Source organism: Pimephales promelas, chromosome 18, assembly GCF_988280905.1.
Source record: "Pimephales promelas chromosome 18, fPimPro1.hap1.1, whole genome shotgun sequence".
Taxonomy (NCBI): Eukaryota; Metazoa; Chordata; class Actinopteri; order Cypriniformes; family Leuciscidae; genus Pimephales; species Pimephales promelas.
The window spans coordinates 2,374,075-2,396,031 of NC_142786.1; the positions used below are offsets into that span (position 1 = coordinate 2,374,075).

The 21,957-nt window shown below is 33.3% G+C and overlaps 1 protein-coding gene across 2 annotated transcripts in view; it reads left to right on the forward strand.

The window, feature by feature from the left end:
• Positions 1–18,760, forward strand: part of rapgef5a (Rap guanine nucleotide exchange factor (GEF) 5a) — a 57,604-nt gene extending 38,844 nt beyond the window's left edge. For both annotated transcript variants that reach the window (XM_039678396.2, XM_089122880.1), the window contains exons 10-26: positions 467–597; positions 1,134–1,234; positions 6,174–6,252; positions 6,721–6,865; positions 9,335–9,426; positions 11,742–11,772; positions 11,867–11,945; positions 12,859–13,008; positions 13,171–13,268; positions 13,789–13,911; positions 14,696–14,874; positions 15,665–15,755; positions 16,304–16,354; positions 16,433–16,520; positions 16,600–16,664; positions 16,738–16,792; positions 18,267–18,760. In XM_039678396.2, coding sequence (XP_039534330.2) covers positions 467–597; positions 1,134–1,234; positions 6,174–6,252; positions 6,721–6,865; positions 9,335–9,426; positions 11,742–11,772; positions 11,867–11,945; positions 12,859–13,008; positions 13,171–13,268; positions 13,789–13,911; positions 14,696–14,874; positions 15,665–15,755; positions 16,304–16,354; positions 16,433–16,520; positions 16,600–16,664; positions 16,738–16,792; positions 18,267–18,385 — 1,677 coding nt within the window. In that variant the 3' untranslated portion in view covers positions 18,386–18,760. The remainder of the gene's footprint in view (positions 1–466; positions 598–1,133; positions 1,235–6,173; positions 6,253–6,720; positions 6,866–9,334; positions 9,427–11,741; positions 11,773–11,866; positions 11,946–12,858; positions 13,009–13,170; positions 13,269–13,788; positions 13,912–14,695; positions 14,875–15,664; positions 15,756–16,303; positions 16,355–16,432; positions 16,521–16,599; positions 16,665–16,737; positions 16,793–18,266) is intronic.
• The last annotated feature ends 3,197 nt before the right edge of the window (positions 18,761–21,957 follow it).

The following is a 21,957-nucleotide window of genomic DNA, read 5'->3' on the forward strand; positions in this document are numbered from 1 at the left end:
GTAATTGTAGTAATTTGCACATGAATTTGCACTAATAATGAAGTAATTAATCATGAATTAATGCATATTAGTGTACCTGTCATATTACTTGGAAGTTGAAATACAAGGCTTTGGCTCATTCTGGTAATTAACACTATTAGTTAAAAAAATGAGTTATTATGGAATTACAATTCATGTATGAACTAATACATTAACCTTACAGACTCTTAATTAGTTCCTAATGTGGTAATCATTAATGAATAGCTTAAATAATCATTAGTTACACATTAATTCAGTATTATCTGTGCATTAGTTAAGCATGAATTAATGCTTATTAGTGCACACGTATTGTAAAGTGTTACCAATAATTGTATGTCGAATGAATCAGTAGATATGTTCCTATTTGAGTGAACTCTCCCTGATCCCTCTATGTGTTGTGGTGTTGTGATTGGTCTCCTCATGTTCGCTGTGTGTGTGTATCTCTCAGGCACAGGGGGAAAACGTGGTGCGTGTGTGTCTGAAGGAGAGGGGTCAGGACGTGCTGGTTCTCCAGCGAGTCCCATCGGATCCCGCGTCTCCACAGTCGGCCGGAGTCAAAGATGACGACGGTGATAAGAGGTGAGGCCACGCCCCCTTTTCTGACCCCTCCCCTTCTGTGTGCATATCTTAAGCACTTTCATCCTCCAATCAGTGTGTTTCCCTCTCTTCACAACACATTCCTGGTGTTTGCTTCCTCATTTCGCTGTCAGCACGTGAACACACTCGTCTGCTTTAAACTGCGAGTGTGCAGAGTTAGTTTGCAGGTTGCTGTGAGTGTGCCAGCCCTGACACACACTCCTGCGCTGGGCATGATGCGACACACATGTCCCTGCTGGAATGGACGGCGAGACTTTTGTAAAACTCAGACCTGTCACTCTGGTGCAGGCAGAAGAGGATGATGATGATGATGAATATTGGAAATGCAGCAACAGTCTGGAGGATGAAGATGAAATACCCACGTTTAATATTCCTCATTTTCGTTTCATCGACGATGATGAGGATGATGAGGATGATTATGTGATACACAGACAGCGGTGGAGCGGCTCTTGTTCGACGTGTTCCTCCTCTGATGAAGAGTACCCATGCGAGTCTTCCTCTTCTGCTCTGTCCGACAGGTACGTCGTGGTGTCCGGGACGCCCCACAAGATCCTGGAGCACCTGCTGAGTGACCTGCGCCTGGACGAGCACCAGGGGGCGGCGGAGGGCAAAGAGGCGGGTGAGTGACGACACGCACATCACTCGATGAGTTTCGGATTGGAATTTCTGAAATGCATTTTGCCTGTAATCTGAACGGGATTCAGTGGGAAATAATGTCGTTTTATTCATCAATATTTGAATGCATCGGCAATTACTGTCTATATATGTGCATAGACAAAATTTAACAATTATATGATATTTATACTTCATTTATATATATATATATATATTTATATATGTGTGTGTGTGTATTTAATATATATGCTGTATATATAAATATAATTTTAAATATTATATTTTATATATTAATATATATATATATATATATATATATAAATAATTTGTAATATTTCATATTTATTTAATATAATATGACTGAACAATCGATTGATATAGTCACTTAAGAATGAATATATATATATATATATATATATATACAAAACTTGTTTTGTTTTTTTGTTCCAAATAACCTTAAAAAAATATTTTTTCCCATTAAACTATTAAATCTACATTTTTAATTCTACTATTTTTGTATTCATATGAATTATAAATGTCATATAATTGTTAAATATTATTATCTAAACAATAATAAGAAATAAGACATTTACGTGCATTTTAATTTAATGTATATATTTGTAATATTTTATTTTTTATTTAATTTTATATGATTAAACGATCGATTAATATAATCACTTAACGAATATATATATATATATGAAAAATTCGTAATATTTTATTTTTTATTTAGTTTTATATGACTAAACGATCGATTAATATAATTACTTAACGAATATATGTATATATATATAAAATTTGTAATATTTTATTTTTTATTTAGTTTTATATGACTAAATGATTGATTAATATAATTAATTAACAAATATATATATATGTAATTTTTTTTTTTTAATTTTATATGACTAAACGATCGATTAATAATTACTTATATTAATTACTATAATTGCTTAATGAATATATATATATATATATATATATATATATATATATATGTGTGTGTGTGTGTTCCAAGTAAGTGCAGAAAGTTTTTCCCTCATTAAGCTACATGAATAATATCTATAGCAATGCTCCCTGTGGTTTAATTATGGCGTTCTCTTACCAGCCTAAACTAGTTAAATAACATCGGGTTTAATGTTGAAAACAGTGCAGCACACGTCAGGAATATAATATTGCTCTCTTCATTATCTGTGATGTTTGTGGGCACTGGTCAGATTGGGTGTCATAAAGAACCGCAGCTGTCAGGGATTCACACCGTGCGTGTCAGAACGACCGTCCATGAGCGTGTCTGGAATGCTTTGTGTCTTAATGCCGACAGGGTTTCTTTTGCTTTCTGTTGTGTGGAGTTTGTGCCTCCAGGTGTCTTTGCTCTCTGAAGTGACATGTGAAGCCAAGTTTCTGAGGATGTTTTTGAAGTTCTGCATGCAAAACCGATTGATTTACTCCGAGTGTTGCTTGCAGTTACGCAAAAGCATCATTATTCATGAGTGCATTTGCACACAGTGTAATATTTGCAGGCGGAGGGCTGATAGTGTGTGTGTGTGTGTTTAGTTTCTGAAGGTCAGATGAGCTCAATACAGATTCTCAGACTCTAGGGTCTAGTGTTCGACTGGAGAAGACCTTCTCTGAGACATCCGGAGTGATATATAACATCTTTTTATGACAGAAGTTTCTGAGGGTTTTTAATGTTTGCATTTAATCAAAGACACCAAATAAGGAGAACGATGCTGTGGGATGATGTGAGGGGAGGAAGAAAGCAGGAAAGCAGCAAGATAATGAGTTTTTCTGTGTGTATGCATGTTTGTGCATGCGTATATGTAATATATACGTGTGTGTGTGTAATTCAATGACCCTTGTGTGGTGCATAGCATAACACACCCATAGGCGAGAAGCCTCACAGTGCAGTGCATCCTGGGTAATTACCGGTGTGTTGGCAGCTGTGTTTAGAGAGAGGCTTTTTACCTTTTGTCAAATGCCAACAGTCTCACTATTCCACGCAGACGTGTGTGTTTTGGTGGCAGTTTCTCATTAGACACTCCCGTCACCTTCAGATACTGATATTAGACGGACTTGACTTCGCCTAGAGCGGTGTAAAATGTCAAACGGTGTATCATAGAGAAGAATAACTCTGAGTCAGTGTTTGTGTTCAGACCTGTGTCAGTGTTCAGTGATAATTGTTCAGAGACTTCATGAGAGATCGTGTGAATGCTTTCCCGGCGGGAAACCAAAGTTCAGGGAAGCAAAAGGGATCATAGTATTTTTAGGAGAAGGAGGTGTGAGTTTAATCATTAGGACTATGAATGAGGCTGAATCTTAGCTTTCTTGGGTGTTGAAAACTCATATTTGATGTAAAGGAGAGCTTTTAAGGGTCAGTCTGAATGCAACAATTAAACCTTGAACATATGGGGGTTATAAGAAATAGCCATATATACAGATAAATAGCCATATTTTATCATTTTTAATGTTATCGCTATCAGCCGATATTTGTTAATTTTTAATATTATCGGTATCAGCCGATATATGTTAATTTTTAATGTTATCGGTACCAGCTGATATATGTTAATTTTTAATGTTATTGGTATCAGCCGATATTTGTTCATTTTTAATGTTATCGGTACCAGCTAATATTAATTTTTAATGTTATTGGTATCAGCCGATATTTGTTCATTTTTAATGTTATCGGTATCAACCGATATATGTTAATTTTTAATGTTATCGGTATCAGCCGATATTTGTTCATTTTTAATGTTATCGGTATCAACCGATATTTGTTCATTTTTAATGTTATCGGTATCAACCGATATATGTTAATTTTTAATGTTATCGGTATCAGCCGATATTTGTTCATTGTTAATGTTATCGGTATCAACCGATATATGTTAATTTTTAATGTTATCGGTATCAACCGATATATGTTAATTTTTAATGTTATCAGTATCAACCAATATATTATCATTTTTAAAGGTGCCATATGTAATAATTGAGGTAAAAATATCCAAAAAATGTGCTACACACATCAAAATAATGAGAAGAAATAAGTGCAATGATGTCATTAAAAAACTGGCAAGTTATAGTGTTGCCGAGATATCAAGCTATTAGCATGCTAAAGGCCCGGCAGGTGTCGTAATACCAGTTTCGGCCATGGGAGGCGGTATGCGGGCAGGCAACATAACCACCAGCCAAACTGCAATAGACGAGTAAGTTAATTATAAGTATATTTTGTCTGTTAATTATAAATATATAAGTTAATTACAATTAATTATAAGTATATTTTGTATAATATTTAGCAAGGGGATTAATTTATTTTACACAATATCTATTCAAAAATAACAGTATTTATAAAAACAAATGTATTTACATTTTTATATTTATGTAATAGTTTTATGTTTTAGAGTTAGTAAAAATTTTAGTCAATTTTTTTTAAAAATAGTTTATATTTTTGTGTTCATAACACATAGGCTATATATTATGATGATTTATGAAGATCCTAACAGAAAATATGTTCATTTGCGAATTTAATATTCATTCCGCAAATTTGTTTTGTTTTGATAGGATCATTATAAATCATCTAAATTCTGTCAATTATCACTTTCCACTATATTTACATATCACAAATACATGAGTTTTTAGTATGAAATGATTTTATCATTCATAGTATGTATGAATGGTGAATTATATGATGCACACATCTCATCCCTCCTGCTTCTTCTGTCGCTCTGCAGTCGCTGAAAGTGGTGCATTGTGGGCCGGCGTTCTGTTAGCACAGGCAGTCGATGATAAAAATGGAAATGAATATTTATCAGCAGACGCAGAGAAGACAAACAGAAAGGATGAAGGGAGATGAAGAAGGGGTTTGTGGGTTTTAGAGGAGTGCAGTGCAGAAATTTGTGGTTTGAATATTTAGTTTGCATTACTGCCAGTATCAGTATTACATAATACTTACTCACATACTTACTTACTAATAATTATTTATTTATTTATTTATTGAATTTTTTTTACATTTACAATTTTTACTTTCTACAAAAAAATAGTAAAATTTTAATTTTAAGTTAAATATAAATTTAAAGCTGTGTATATCTATGTTTATATTAAATAGTAAAAACTATTATTTATTATTATTTAATATTGTAATATATATATATATATATATATATATATATATATATATTTTTTTTTTTTTGTTCTGTCAATACAATTTCTACCAGTGTTTAAAAACAATAAGTATATTTTGTATAATATTTTGAAATTTTCTTTGCAAGTGGGTTGGATTTATTTTAATCTCTATCAGTATTTTACACAATATGTACTCAAAATAAAACAGTATTTATAAAAAACTATATATATATATATATATATATATATATATATATATGCCATTTTTGTGAAGTAACATGGCACATTTCCTCAACAAGAAACTCTAAAGTTCAGTACGTAAATGACAGAATTTAGATGATTTATGATGATCCAAAACAAAAAAATAATTTGCGGAATGGATATTCATTTCTCAAATGAAAACATTTTCTGTTAGGATCTTCATAAATCATCATAATATATATGTGTTATGAATACAAAAATATAAACTATTTTAAAAAAATAAAATGTTACTAACTCTAAAAATTTTAAATATTACATAAATATAAAACTTTTTTATACTGTTTTATTTGACTAGATATTGTGCATGAGAGGTTTGTTCAAATCACGAACCCCAAGTATGAGCACTAGTAATGGTGACGCTTGCCTCATCAAACAGCACTAATTAGCCCCACGTTCATGAATCTCATCTAAGTTCTCATTAAACATGCCTTCCAGGAGAGGGAAATGTAGATCAGCTGAAGGTCTGATTAATTGTCTCTGCATGCGCTAATATCTGCTGATGATGGCAACATCCTTCATCTATCCGGATGTGGTGGTCCATTATGTTTTACTGTGCGTTTGTCTTTCAGAAATGCTTCTGGACGACTTCTTGTTGACGTATCTGGTCTTCATGTCCACCAGTGAGCTCTGCCAAGCCCTGCTCGGACAATATCCTTCTCCATCACAAACACACAGCTTTCAAATGCCAGATGCAGATCTACAGGCGAAACTCGAAAAATTAGAATATCGTGCAAAAGTTCATTTATTTCAGTAATTCAACTTAAAAGGTGAAACTAATATATTATATAGACTCATTGCATGCAAAGTGAGATATTTCAAGCCTTTATTTGCAATAATTTTTCACAATATTCTAATTTTGAATTTGGGGTTTTCATAAGCTGTGAGCCATAATCATCAAAATTATAACATATAAAGGCGTGAAAAATCTCACTTTGCATGTAATGAGTCTATATATCAGTGAAATAAATGAGCTTTTGCACGATATTCAAAATTTTCGAGTTTCACCTGTATTGTGTGTCTAATATTTAGTTAATCAGTGTGGCCTTGTTATAGATGAAGGCCTGAGAGTGCTCGTGTGTAGATTCAGTCTGTTACGGGTCTTTAACCGGATCTCACCTACTGTACGAAGCGTTCCAGAGGGAAGGAGGAAGGAAAGGAGGCCCTCTTCAGGAAGAGGAAGGTCCTGCACCTGGTGTCCCAGTGGAGCACACTCTACAAGGACTTCCTGCGGGAGGAGGAGAACGTCAAACTCTTCATGAAGGTGAAATGCTTCTGGGAGTATTACTCAATTTTGATAATATTATTAATATTTTTAACTATTATTTCGCAAGACTGCCCATGAAATTGCTACCAATTTTACACAATATTTACTAAAAAACACATTTAATATTTTTACATTTATACAATATTTAAATATTGAAAACATTTGTATTCAAGTCTATCTGTAAAATTTCCACAAGTTGTTAAACACAATATTATTGTATTTATATAATATTTTAGTATTTTAAAAATATTTTTTATTTAAGACTGTCTGTAGAATTTCTTCCTGTATTTGACATATTTACTCAAAATTTAGACTGTCTATATATGTAAATTTAATAATTATTTTTTTTATTCAAGTCTATCTGTAAAATTTTCACCAGTTTTTTTTACACCATATCTACTGTATTTAAAATTAAAAAATGTATTTATATAATACTTTAGTATTTTTAAATCTTTTTTGTTTAATACTGTCACTAAAATTTCTACCTGTATTTTATATATTTACTCAAAATAATTAAAAAAATATTACAATTATATTTATGTAATATTTTAATATTTAAAAATAATTCAAGGCTGTCAGGGGAAAAATTACAGTTATATTGCTAAATATTTATTCAACATTATATATTCCACATTAAATATTTATTCAACATTATATATATATATATATGTACATACATTTATATAATATTTGAAATATCATATAATAAATATTATATATATATATTATTTAAAACTTTTTTTACTCAAAATAATAAAAATAATATTAAAATTATAATTATGTCATTTTTTTAATATTTAAAAAAAAATGTGAAGGCTGTCAGTAGCTATAAGGAGCATTTAGTGGCCTGAACCTGCAGTGAAATCTCCTCAGATGTGTGATTGTGTTAAACTGTTTGCTAGTTTAGTGTGCGAGTGCTAGTTTAGCACGGGTGACTCACACACTCACGGCTTCTCCGCAGGGATCGACTCGGCCTCATGTCAGGACTGGAGTGTGTTTAATGGCTTTTCACATTTTCACTCCATAAAACATGTTTTCTCCCTTCTGCTCGTCGCTCAAGGCCACATGCAGAGGAAAACACTTCAGAAAACACTTTCAAGCGTCATTAAAAGCACGAACCATGTGTTCTCTGAAACTGAGTGTTTGTGTAGTTGTTTATTTTGGGTTTAGGTGTTTATTATTTGTACATAGATGTGTCTGTGTGTGTGTCGATGTTTCAAAGATTTCAGTCTGTCATCTTCAGGAGATTAGACACACACACACAGACGCAGCACAAATGTACATCTTGTTCTTACCTGCTTTTGTCTGCACCCTTTCACACACACGCTCACGCAGTGTTTCCATGGCAACTGTAGTGTCATTGCAGTGACGGGGATGTTTCACGGTCGCCGTGTAGATCATTACATGGAGCGTTTCCCAGGTGATAGTTGCCTGGTAACAGACAGAATTGGGGGGGGGGGGGGGGGGGTGATGGGTCAGACACACTCACAGCGGACACACGCATGTGATCGGCTCAGTCACACACACCACGCTCAAAAACATTCACATTCCATCAAACGCTAGGAACAGATGCACATGATGCTGCTGAGACACTGTGTGTGTGCGTGTGTGTGTGTTTGCGTGAATGTGGATGTAGTTTATGTTGTTTTACAGCATTGAAACAGGGATTATTTACATTATTTCCTCACTGTATTAGTGTACTGACATTATCCAGCATGCATTGAGGAAGTGTACACCATTATAACATACATTCCCAGTGCATGCTGGGTAATTAATCTTCCCTTTACTGCCCAGCATGGATGCAAGGTCAACCGCCTGTGCAAAAACACAGTCTCTCATATACACACATTACAGAATTCTGCTTTTATATATATATATATATATATATATATTCAAACCTGTAATTGGCAGTATAATAAAAAAAAATTGTTAATTGAAATACTGCTGAAATAAAACAAACTATAAATATTACCTCAAAAAATACAAATGAAAGAAAAAAAAACTGAAACAAATATAAATGATAAAAGGACATAACGAAATTACTAAAACCTGAACTAAAATTTAAATGAAAAAAATATATATATGTAAAAAGAAAAGCTAATTCAAAACATTTATAAATTCTATAATAGTATATAAATAGTAATAAAATATGACTGGTATCTGCTGACTGGATTTGTATTTAATGATATGGAATTTCCTGGATTTCAATGTGCAATGGCCATATATTACCATCTTTAAATTGAAATCTTATTCAATGGTATTTAAGAAAGAATATATGATAGAGTTGTTATGGATTTTATTTTTTTTGTATCATTTTATTACTTTATATAGTACATCGTGACAGTAGGCAGTTCTGCTGTTGAAGTGTAATCATCCAAATGGGAAACGTTATTGGCTGATTCTGAAAATGAAAAATGGCCTTGATGGATCAATCCACTAATATGAAGATATGGTGTTGTCCTGCAGTCTCTGTATCGATACGTGCTGGAGGACGTGTACGAGTTCCCCACGCTGGAGAAGGACCTCAAGGAGTTCCAGAAACTTCTGCGCCGGAGACAGTGAGTCTCACTTTTTTTTGCATTTTTCATTTTAATTGAGACATTTTGAGTCGTGAAGATCACATGAACTTTTTCAATAATCAGTTTTAGCAGTAAGCACATGCAGATAAACACACACACACGCACATCCCGTGTCTCTGGAGGCGAGTCTCTCTGAGCTCCTTACGTTTGTCAGTTCATCAGCTTAGCCTCAGTGAGTTGAGCTAAGCATGGAAATGTTCCCGTCCTCCCGTTGCTCATCCTCAGGGTTTGGCAGGTGTGTGTTCTTAATCCCACTGAATGAGGTGACGGACTCGGAGGAGTAATTATGACTGCCGTGAGGGGCGGAGTTACACTGTAACTCTGATTGGCTCCCCGACGGGTAATTGGGTGTAACGTGTGTGAGATGAATAAAAGACGGAAATGCTCAATAGTGTCGTCGATGTCACTGAGGATTGAGATTAAATGGAGAATTGACTCTTAAATGATCTCATGTGCAGGCTTTAGAGTTTCTAGATCTCAATATTATCTCAAACTGGGCAAGATTTGCCAGTCAATATTGAGATATTAATATTAACTCAAACATTTCTCAAGTTATTTTGAATTGATTTGAAAGTCAGAGATCATAGTATGGGCTCAAACATTTCTCATCAACTCTTTGAAGAAATGTACGGAGGCGTATTGCATTCAGTTGAAGAAAAAAAAATCTACTCTGTTTTTCTGAATTAACGAGTTAATTTTTCATGAGAAAAAAAATTTGCTCTGTTTTTCTGAATTAATGAGTTAATTTTTCATGAGAAAAAATTTTTTTTCTCTGTTTTTCTGAATTAATGAGTTAATTATTCATGAGAAAAAAATTTTTTTGCTCTGTTTTTCTGAATTAACGAGTTAATTTTTAATGAGAATTTTTTTTTTGCTCTGTTTTTCTGAATTAATGAGTTAATTTTTCATGAGAAAAAAAGTTTTTCTCTGTTTTTCTGAATTAATGAGTTAATTTTTCATGGAATTTTTTTTTTGCTCTGTTTTTCTGAATTAACGAGTTAATTCAGAAAAAACAGAGCAAAAACTTTTTTCTCACGAAAAATTAACTCATTAATTCAGAAGAACAGAGAAAAAAATATTTTTTCATGAAAAATTAACTCATTAATTCAGAAAAACAGAGAAAAACTTTTTTTCTCATGAAAAATTAACTCATTAATTCAGAAAAACGGAGCAAAAAAAAATTCTCATGAAAAATTAACTCGTTAATTCAGAAAAACAGAGCAAAAAAAAATTTCTCATGAAAAATTAACTCATTAATTCAGAAAAACAGAGAAAAAAAAATTTTTCTCATGAAAAATTAACTCAATAATTCAGAAAAACAGAGCAATTTTTTTTCTCATGAAAAATTAACTCATTAATTCAGAAAAACAGAGTAGATTTTTTTTCTTCAAGTGAATGCAATACGCCTCCGTAGAAATGGTTCCATCCCCCACTTCATATTTTTTTTTTGATAAAAGCTTCTATTGGCCAAGTCTATATAGAAGTTCTATATAGAACCCAGAGGAACCCTTTTTTAAAGACTGTATAGAACCTTTTAGGGGTTCCAAATACGTAGCGCTGATAGAACCTTTTAAGGTTCTATGTAGAACCTTTTCTTCTAAGAGTGTGTTTAAGATCTCATTTGTGTTTCCTGGACGTTTTTTTTTTTGGCGTTTTATTTGTCTAGGAGAGCAAAGCAATCAAATTGTCACTTTTGTTTGAGTTTCCTAAACACACACCAATAGTCTCACATCTCTTGTAAAGTTTCAGAAAATATCTCAACAATGTGTCAAATTGTGCTCAAAACACCAAATTCTACAATCAAAAGTCAGAAACCTGATTATGAACTCATTCATTTCTCCCAAAGACCAATCTGAGCTGTTATGTACATTAATTGTATAGCGTTATACAATAACTGGTTCATTTGTGTCTGTTTTCATTTATTTTATTGGACTTTGGGAGAAACATTTGAGACAAAATTGATATTTGAGCTCTAAAGGAGCAACTTCTGAACCCAATCATCTTACATAGTCACGGGGGAAGAATAAAGTGAGCATTTTATTCTCCACAGAAAGGTTTTGTGTTTGCATGAGGGAAGATGAAATGATTAAGTTTCCCTGTTAAACCCAAACTTCTCCCAGTCTGCAGCTCAGCGAGACTGAGTCACGAGGACACACACACACACATCTCACAGGAGACAGCTGGCCCACACATCTCTGACAGGAGTGTTAAATCAGTTCTCTATCTCCTGTCAGACTCACACTTGACTGATGTCTGGTTATGTGTCTCTCACTCATTTCTCCGTTTCCCCTCAGTACGGTGGACGACTATTCTCCACACCAAAAGGTGAGAGAGGAGATTGTGAAAAGATTGACCAAAGAAATGACATACCTGGTTTGTATTGTGAGTACATATTCTGAAATGTTCCTTGTGTTTCCAGAATAAAGCGCTGTACCCGCAGCTGAGCCTGAAGGAGACGTGTGTTCCTCTGCGAGGGTCTCCGGCCGAGACTCGAGACGGTATACATCAGTCCTCTCCTGTTCTGGGGCGCGTTTCCTGCACACGTTTAACATTACGTACATATACACACATATTTAGGTGTGAATGTTTTTTTTAAATGCTTAAAATCAATAGAAATGTAACCTATATCTAAATTGAAAAAAATTGATAATACATTGAAATATAGAAACCATAAGTATTTTGGGTTAAATGTCACAGGGAAAGTACTTAATTAAAATTGTCAAAAAACTATATAAATGACTATCTTAATTATCACACACATTTTAGATATCCTTAATCTTTCTCTAATCAGTTACTGTATATATATATATATATATATGTATTTCATTTACATATCAAATTATGTATATAAATTTTTTTGCTTGGCAGTATTGTAATTGTAATTTAAAAAAATAAATAATATTTGCAATGCAAAACATTCATCATAATATATACTAATAAATATATTAGTAATAAACAAAATTGTCTTTGTGCAAAAATACATTTATTAATTTATTATATATAATATTTTCATGCAATGTGATGTAATCAAAAATATATAATATAATTACATTATTTTTTTTAGAAAAACAATAATAGTATTTAATTTTCTTTTGGAAATATAAACTTATTAAAATATAAATGTAAATAAAATATAATAGATTAAAATGATGGATTAACAAAACAAAATTTTCTTTATAGAAAAAAATATTCAAGTAAATAATACTAATAAAATAATGTTTAGAATATAATATATGTATGTAATAGGACTATAAATGAATATAAAAATATAAATGTACAGTAACTGCTTCATCGTTTGACTGGGGGTGAAATGAGTCCAGACATATTTTTGACAGTTTTCATGAGATTCACTGATTAAAGTGATGAATAACCAGTTATCTCTCTGTGTGTGTGTGTGTGTGTGTGTGTCAGTGATGTGTCGTGTGTACGTGAGCTGTGACTCGTATCTCAGTATGCGTGTGAAGCCTTCGGTCGTGGCTCAGGAGCTTCTGCACATCGTGTCTCAGCGGATGGACAGATCTGAAGACGACATGATGCTGACGGTCCAGACATACAGCGGAGGTTAACACACACACACACACACACACACGACTCACGACTCAGACAGAAACACACACCCTGCAGTTTCTACACACATACACACACACACGTTCATTCTCGACAGAACCACAAACCCTGCAGTTTCCACACACACACTCACTCTCTCTCTCTCTCCTGTCACAGAGCGGCGTGTCCTTCAGCCGCACGACAGTATTTATCCGGAGTCTCTGGTGGCGCCGGGCCGACTGATCGCCTGTCGGAGAGACCTCAGCGAGATCCTGGTAGGAGCAACTCACAACTTTACTTTGCTTTTGTGTTCGCTATGTTTTTATTTTTAATTATCTTAATTCACAAGATTAACAATAAAAGTAAAAAACAATATTAACAGAAGGGAGGGAAAATACATACATATCAAAAATATGTGATAGGGTACACAGCTGCATACTTACACATACATATCAGCGCATACTGATATGTACACATATATACATATATATGCACTGACGCCCCAATTAAAACAAACAAAAAAGAACAACAAAGCCAAACAGGCGAGGTTAATCATTCCTATATCAATTACTGTTCACTTAGCTGAGGATATCTCGACAGTTTTCATAAATCAAACACTTTTTGAAAGCACTTCTTTAGAGTAAGTTCTTCCATAACCAGGATTTAATCAATCACACCAGTGTTTACAATCCTGCATAAATATTAGGAACTTTAACATTTTTTCATAAGTAAAAACAGAGTTTCTAGAGCTTGGGGTTTAAAGCCTGAATCCGAGTGTGTGTGTGTGTGTCTCAGCCGCCCCTGACCGAGTGTCCTGAGCTGGGACAGAAGCCGGTCAGACTGCTGGGGATCAACACGTGGGACGTCGCCGTGGCTCTCACCAACTTCGAGTGGAGTCTCTTCAACTCCATCCATGAGGTGAAGCTTCTGACTCATCATAATCAGAATACATTTTATTATATATAATGCACCTTTCGCGAGTGCTACAGCATGTACAGAACTAAATAATGAAACATGGAAGTAAAAATGTATACATAAAGTATAAAAAAGTACAGAAAAAAATACAATTATAAATTACAACTTTTTTGGGGGTCGATGGGATCTTTTTATGTTTTTGAAAGAGTCTCTTCTGCTCACCAAGGCTGCATTTATTTGATCAGAAATACAGGAAAAACAGTCAAATTGAGAAATATTATTACAATTTCAAAATGACTGATTTCTATGTGAATATATGTTAAAATGTAATTTATTCCTGTGATCAAAGCTGTATTTTCAGCATCATTACACCAGTCTTCAGTGTCACATGACCCTTCAGAAATCACTCTAATATGCTTACATTTATTATTATCAATGGTGAAACTGGTCGGTGGTGGTTGACACACATTTTTAAATCAATGGTTGTGCAGCTTCATATTTTTTTTCGAAAACCATGATAAAACAATTTCTGGATTTTTTGATGAATAAAATGTTCAAAAGCACAGCATTTACTTAAAATAGAAATCTTTTGTAACATTATAAAAGTATTTTTTGTCACTTTTGATCAATTTAATGTGCCCTTGCTGAATAAATTTATTAATTTCTTTAAAATTGAACTGAACTTTTGAAAGATATTGCACATTTACTCTTTTAAAACACATGTATCGGTACATGAGAAGCCTGTGTGATGATGTCCTCTCTCTCTCTCTCTCTCTCTCTCTTTCAGCAAGAGCTGATCTTCTACACGTTCAGTCGCCAGGCCAGCACCGGCCACACGGTGGCGCTAGAGTTCCTGCTCCAGCGCTGTAATGAGGTCCAGCAGTGGGTGATGTCAGAGGTGCTGCTGTGCCCGTCGCCCGGGAAACGAGTCCAGCTGCTCAAGAAGTTCATCAAGATCGCTGCTCAGTGAGTCTCCATGCTTTATATTTGATCATTACAACAATAATTCTACCTTTTCTGACAGAAACTGATTACTCATGTTTACTAAAAAAAAGTGAGATATTCAAATATAAATTTATATTTTAATATTTATTTTTTTAACATGTAAAACTGCTTTTTGAGGCGTATATGCCTGGGTTATTGTTGTGTATAATAAAATGATATTGGTATATTACAAATATAGATATTTTATTTAATTATTTTTGATTAAAATATAATAACGCTGCTTTTCATGATAGACAGATTATTTTTGTTTAATAAAGTAATATTACATTTTTTTCATATTTTATTTTATGCTAGTTTTTTAACTACAAGAATACAATATTTATTATTATCATTTCCAATATTTTTTGTTGTTGTTATTGCCGATTGCTGTTATTTTTGCAATGTAAATGTTTGCATATTTATTTATTTGCAAATTGATTGTAGTTTTTTAATTGTTTCTGAATTGATAATGAATTAATGGTATTTTAGTTATAAAGAGCAATTATTAAACCAATATATCATAACCAAAAATACTTTACCTGCTGTTTGTCAGACTCTTTTTTTAATTTTGAATTTTTTTAATTATTAATAATTTTGGATTTTATAAAGCAGAATTTGTCGGTGTCAGTTTTTCCCCGTCAGTGTTTATGTGTGAACAGATCATGAGCGGCCGGTTCGTATCTTTATTAGTGTCAGAGAGGTTCTGCTATGATGTGTTTAAACTCTCTGTGTCTGGAAGGCAGCGACTGACGCGTGTGTGTGTGTGTTTCAGCTGTAAAGCGCACAGGAACCTGAACTCCTCGTTTGCCATCATCATGGGTTTGAACACCGCCGCCGTCAGCCGACTCAACCAGACATGGGAGGTAAAACACCTCACCGACTCCACACACACTCGTCCTGCACTACAAATAATGTGTTTCTCCGTTCTGAAGGTGAACAGAGGCAAAATCACACAATATACAATGAGTTTAATATACAGTTTGAACCAACCAGCTCATATTAACTAGACATATTAATATATATAACTAGAGATTTGAGGGTTTATCTCTTGGTTTGAACAGTTTAAGAGTGAATGTCTGAGGTAACGATACAAAGGTCAGCTGTGAAAGTCTTTTCTTCCCGATTGAATCAAGAACAAATGTGGGCGGGGCTTGATTTGCTCCTTGAGGAACTGATTGAATGGTTGTGGTTTGCTATTGGTGGATCTCGTGTGAGTCACAAGTTGTAGCCCCGCCCACATCATAAGAGAAGAGATGGGAAGTGATTCTGATTAAAAATAACGAGGCACATACATTTTTCTATAAATTATTTAATTCGAATAAATATTGCAAAACTCCATTAAAAAATAAGATTTGCCCGTTTTGATTTCATGGTGACTGTTCATCAGTTTCTGTCGCTCTCTGTCCCGCAGAAAGTTCCTGGAAAGTTCAAGAAGCTTTTCTCTGAACTCGAGCTGTTGACGGTAAGTCAAACCCCGTTACAGAAACATAAAACCAACATAAATATGGTCAACTATATGATCGTCTGTCGTCTTCCTCAGGATCCATCCATGAATCACAAAGCCTACAGAGACGCTTTCAAGAAAATGAAGCCGCCCAAAATCCCCTTCATGCCTCTGCTGCTGAAAGGTGATGCACAGGAAGTGATGTCACAAACACTCAAATGGCCAGGCGGTCTCGTAATGTTGTGATCTCTGTTGGTTTTCAGATATCACCTTCATCCATGAGGGGAACAAAACTTTTCATGATAATCTGGTGAATTTTGAGAAGCTGGTGAGTGTCGGTGATTGACAGATGTGTTATCTTCATTGAGATGTGTTGTTGATGTGTGTGTGTGTGTTTTCAGCACATGATAGCCGACACGGTCCGACTCATTCGCCACTGTCAGACGGATCAGACAGGTCAGTCCCTCCTGTGGAGTGTCCAATCACAGAGATCATTACATGTGTCACGGCTTTTACAAATCAAGATGGTAGCATCACATGGTTGATATAAAGTGGGATTAATATAATATGCCTTAATAAGGGATCTTTTTCATTTCAGAAACTGTATTTTTATACAGATGTTTTGCTGTGTGTGAGTAATTGTGAAAAAAAATCTTTTAGTGAAAAATTATTATCAAAATAACATTATTAACCAGTTACCAGCATTTAAAAATATTTTTTTAATGTTTTCACTGAAACAATTTCAAGTTTTGGCTCCTGGTTTTGTTTATTTCTAATCTCTGGCTATAAACTATAATACATATACTGGACTATAATAGTATCCGCCAATCTTTATTTACTCCTTAAATTATTATTCTGATTATTAAAACAGTACAATACGCATTTACATTTTAAATTAAATAAAAGGTAATAAATAAAAATAAATAATTATAAATAAAATACATTTATTTATTATCAACTATCTGTATATCTGTAATTATTTAGTTAGTTTTATTTTTTTAAATATAATAATGCCATTTTTATGACAGACGCAGGTTATTTTTGTTTAATAAAGTAATATTAAATATATTATAAATATATATCATATTTGTGCATTTATGTAACTACAAGAATACAATATTTAATATTTTTATTATTTCCAATATTTTTTAGTTTTTGTAATTGCTATGTCTGCGGTGTTTTTAAATTTAAATTTAATCTAAATTTATTTTCAAATTTGTTTTAGAAAGTTTTCTCATTGTTTCTGACTTCTGAGAATAAATTTATGTTATTTAAACGTTATAAAGAGCAATTATCAAACCAAAATATCAACCAAATCATAACTAAAAATACTCTAGTTATAAACTGTATATTAATAAATATATACAATATTTCAGTTATCATAATAGTATCGGCCAATCTTAGTGTTTTATATCATTATTATTCTGATTATTAAAACAGTCGAAATTCATCAGCTATCATATTAGTGATCAGCCATAAAAATATGAATTTACAAAAGGTTTTAATATAAAAAATATTGCTGGTTTAACTTAAATGAAGTAACCTTGTTGCCTTAAAATTTTAAGTTCCTTGAAATGGAAAACTTGATTTAATACAATGAAGGAGATTGATTTAATCATCAGAAACTCAAATGATTATGTTATCTGAACCACATAAGTTATGTAATTTGATTTGACAGAAGAAAAAAATGTTTTGATTACAAATCATTAACACACACATATATATATATATATATTTTTTTTTACAGTGTATATATATATATATATAATTAGCAGACACTACTAATTATCTGTATCAGGCAAAATGTCTGTATTGATAGTTAAGTTCTAGTTATTATCTCGGGTCTAGCTCTAAGAAATGCAGTGGTGTAACATCTCTGTCTTCATTAGAGTTGAGGAGAATAACTCTATTATCTCCATTGATTCTCCAGGAAACGAGCTCTCCCCGTGTGACAGCGCTGAGGTGCGCTCGAGTGTCCATTACCTGCACATCATTGACAATCAGCAGACTCTGTTTGAACTGTCCCACAGACTGGAGCCGCGAGTCTGAGAGAGAGAGAGAGAGAGCGCCGCCTGCTGGACGGACAGGTGGACACACACACACACACACACACACCGATTCCAGCTCCCAGCACTGACTGAACGGACACTATAGTGGATAGAGTGTGTTTACTCCACCGTCACAGGACATCAGTCTGATTGAGCACACACAGGTTGTGTTCTCTTGATGTGAATAAATGTTTCTTAATGTCAAAAATAGATCATCGGAAAGTCGATAAAAGCTTTTTTTCCTGCGCACAGGAGAAGTGTCAACTTTTCAGCAATGTTTTGTTGTATCATGTTTTCTGGACCATATTTATAGGCTATGTGAATTTAGTACTTAGACAGTTAGGGCTGGGCGATATTATAATTCATATTTTAATTTTTTTTAAAAATCAGCCTTTTGATCATGTTCGGTATTTATTCATATTTATATATTTGCTCTGAAATAGATTTGAAGGCTGATTTCTTTTTAGTAATTTCAACCAAATATAAAACGTTGCCAGATAGATTGAAAATGTTTAATGTGAGAAGAAATTCTTAAATTGCATTAATACTAATATTAAAGGATTAGTTCACTTTAAAAAAATCTGGAATCGTTTAAAGCCCTTTGAACAGTTTGTAGTTTGCACTGAAACTGTCTTTTGGACCTTGAACCGTTTGGACCCCATTGAAGTCCATTATATGGAGAAAAATCCTGGAATGTTTTCATCAAAAACCTTAATTTCTTTTCGACTGAAGAAAGAAAGACATGGACATCTTGGATGACATGGGGTGAGTAAATTATCAGCACAAGTGAACTACTCCTTTAACATAAGACTGAGACATGATGCAAACAAATCATCGAATCAGAGATGTGAATCAGTTCAAGTGATTCGTGGAAAAAAATCAAACTTTTCAACATCAGAAACTTAATGTTGCTTCATTATAAATATGTGATATTTTATAAACAGAAAACATATCGCCCGGCCCTACAGCGCAAACTCAGACTGAACGAACAAACACAACTGGGGTCAAAGGTCATGATGATGTCATGTAGAGCCAATTCTCACTTTATACTGAATCTTGTAATGATGTTGAGTTATTTCTTTGAATTGTTTGATATTATTTAACGTTTCCAGTTTGAGCTGGATCCCGATCTTTCCCACGACACGCCCGTGACTGAAGCTTCTCTTGAGTCATTTTTCCAGTGACCCGACAGTATTATTGCGTTCGGTGGAGATGTTCGTTCTGTGCAGTTTTCGCCCTTCACTCGCTCTCTGCCGTTGCGTTTGGATCCAGTTGTTTATATCCGCACTTCTCAAGCTCTCGTGTGAAACTCATTTCCGTTTTAAAGAGATTTTAGAGTGACATGCATGCATATTGTATTTGCACTTACATCTTTGTTTGTACATTATCGTGTAAGAATGTATATACGTTTGTAAATGTAAAGAGTCGTTTCTGTGCCAAGCACTATTATGGGAGAGCAATGCAATATGAGAAGATTTTAATATTGTGAAATGTTTTATAAAAGCCTTGATCTGTTCTGATGATGCGAGCACAGAACTAAACTTCTTCAATGCGATTCGATGTCAAAATCTGAGTTGATCTCATGCCTCGATTTCCTTTGATTTGTTGAATTGAAGGGAATTCTAGGTTTGTAAATGAGCAGCTCGGGAAAGAGTCCGAGTTTTTAGGCCACAGACGTCTGGTTTTCTACAGTGTTTGTAGAATCATTGTTTCCACACTGCCACATTGTGTTCACAGACACAGAAGTGCGAACATGTCACCTGAATGTCCTGTGATAGACCACACAGAGCTGTTGTTCATATATATCTCTATAGCACTCGTGTTCTTCTGTGTTTGAAGGGATGTTTCCAGCAGAACAGAGACGATGATAAACATTGGCTGTCCGATGATTCGGTGAATCTCACAAAAAATGTCTTGGGTCTCGCATTTCAGCCCGAGAAGTAAAACATAAGAAATGGAAAACATCATTAATTTTATTTATTGTTTAAATTTATTTTATCCAATTAAATTCAGTACAACAAATACTACCATGATGTATGCTTCAAAATTGAAATACGTTTTAGTTATAATTTTTATTATTTGCAGTAAGCGAACTGCATCGGGTGTTTAAATGTAATGAAAATAATGTCACTGTGCGAGGAAAATGTTTAATTAGGTACTTAAAACCTATTTAATTTTATTTATGTGATTATAAAATAGTATTAATCATACACTGTAAAAAAATATCCTGTAAAAAACGGTAAACTACTGTGGTTGCCAGCGTCATACCGTAAAAATACGGTGTGTTACTGTTTTTGAAATTAACAACTAAATACCGTTTTGTCATATACAGTATAAAACTGTAATTTAACAGTATATAGCAGACAAAATGGTATTTAGCTGTTAATTTAAAAAACAGTAACGCTCCGTATTTTATTTTATTTTTACCAGTAGTTTACTGTTATTTTACAGGATAATTTTTTTTACAGTGTATTTATTCAGTTTTTTTTTATAATATATATATTTAATAAAGTATATATAAATAATATATAAAAAGTAATTATATATATATATATATATATATATAATAAAAAATACAAATTTTATATATATATATATATATATATATATATATATATATATAATTTTTTTTATTATTGGGGTTTGAAATATAACCCACAAGTTAATCATCTAATTTTTTTACCCACGTCTGGTCATAACTTTAATAACATAAGAAAGTAGATTGGACTAGTAACGAACTAATTGCTATTTGGTCAGACTAGATCTTCAGATAGAGTCTTAACTCGTCACTTATGACATTTTTTGTGAGATTCTCTCGGTAAATGAGTTATTTTGAGGTTTGCTGTTCTCCTAAAGCTTGTGGATTGTGCCGAGACTGGACTGACCTGCCGTTGCCAAAAGCAGGACAGAAAGCCACTGAGATTATGGACATTTATGGGGTGTTGTAATCTGCAAATGTAAATATAGATATGCTCTGAATATAAGACTTAATGTTAAAAAAACACAGAGATTCAAAGCAATATATTTACAGTCTGTTGCTAGAAACCACACACGTCTTTTCTATAACCTGCATTTTTACAATAATGTTTAAAGGCAAATGTCAATAAAAGATTTATGTAACATTACATGCTGTCTTGAATTAATTATTGTAATTATTTTTTTCTATTTTGTGAATTTTGTGAATTTTGCTCTCTCTCTTGTTTGCATAATCAAGATTTATTTATGTTTAATAATAATACTTCTGGGCTTTTTTAATCACTAGTTCAGACAAGGGGTAAAGGAGCATGTTTTTAGCATGAAAACAGCAATGAACACTTTAAGTATTGACCAAAAATGTTTAATCCTTATCACAGCACAACAACCTTGAGTTTTATCCATCCATCCACACACACAATAACACACACACACACACACGCACGCACGCACGCACGCACGCACACACACACACACACACACACACACACACACACACACACACATACAATAATACACACACACACACACACACACACACACACACACAGAGAGAGAGAGTCTGTCTGCAGGAGCAGGACATCAGTGACACTTTCCCTT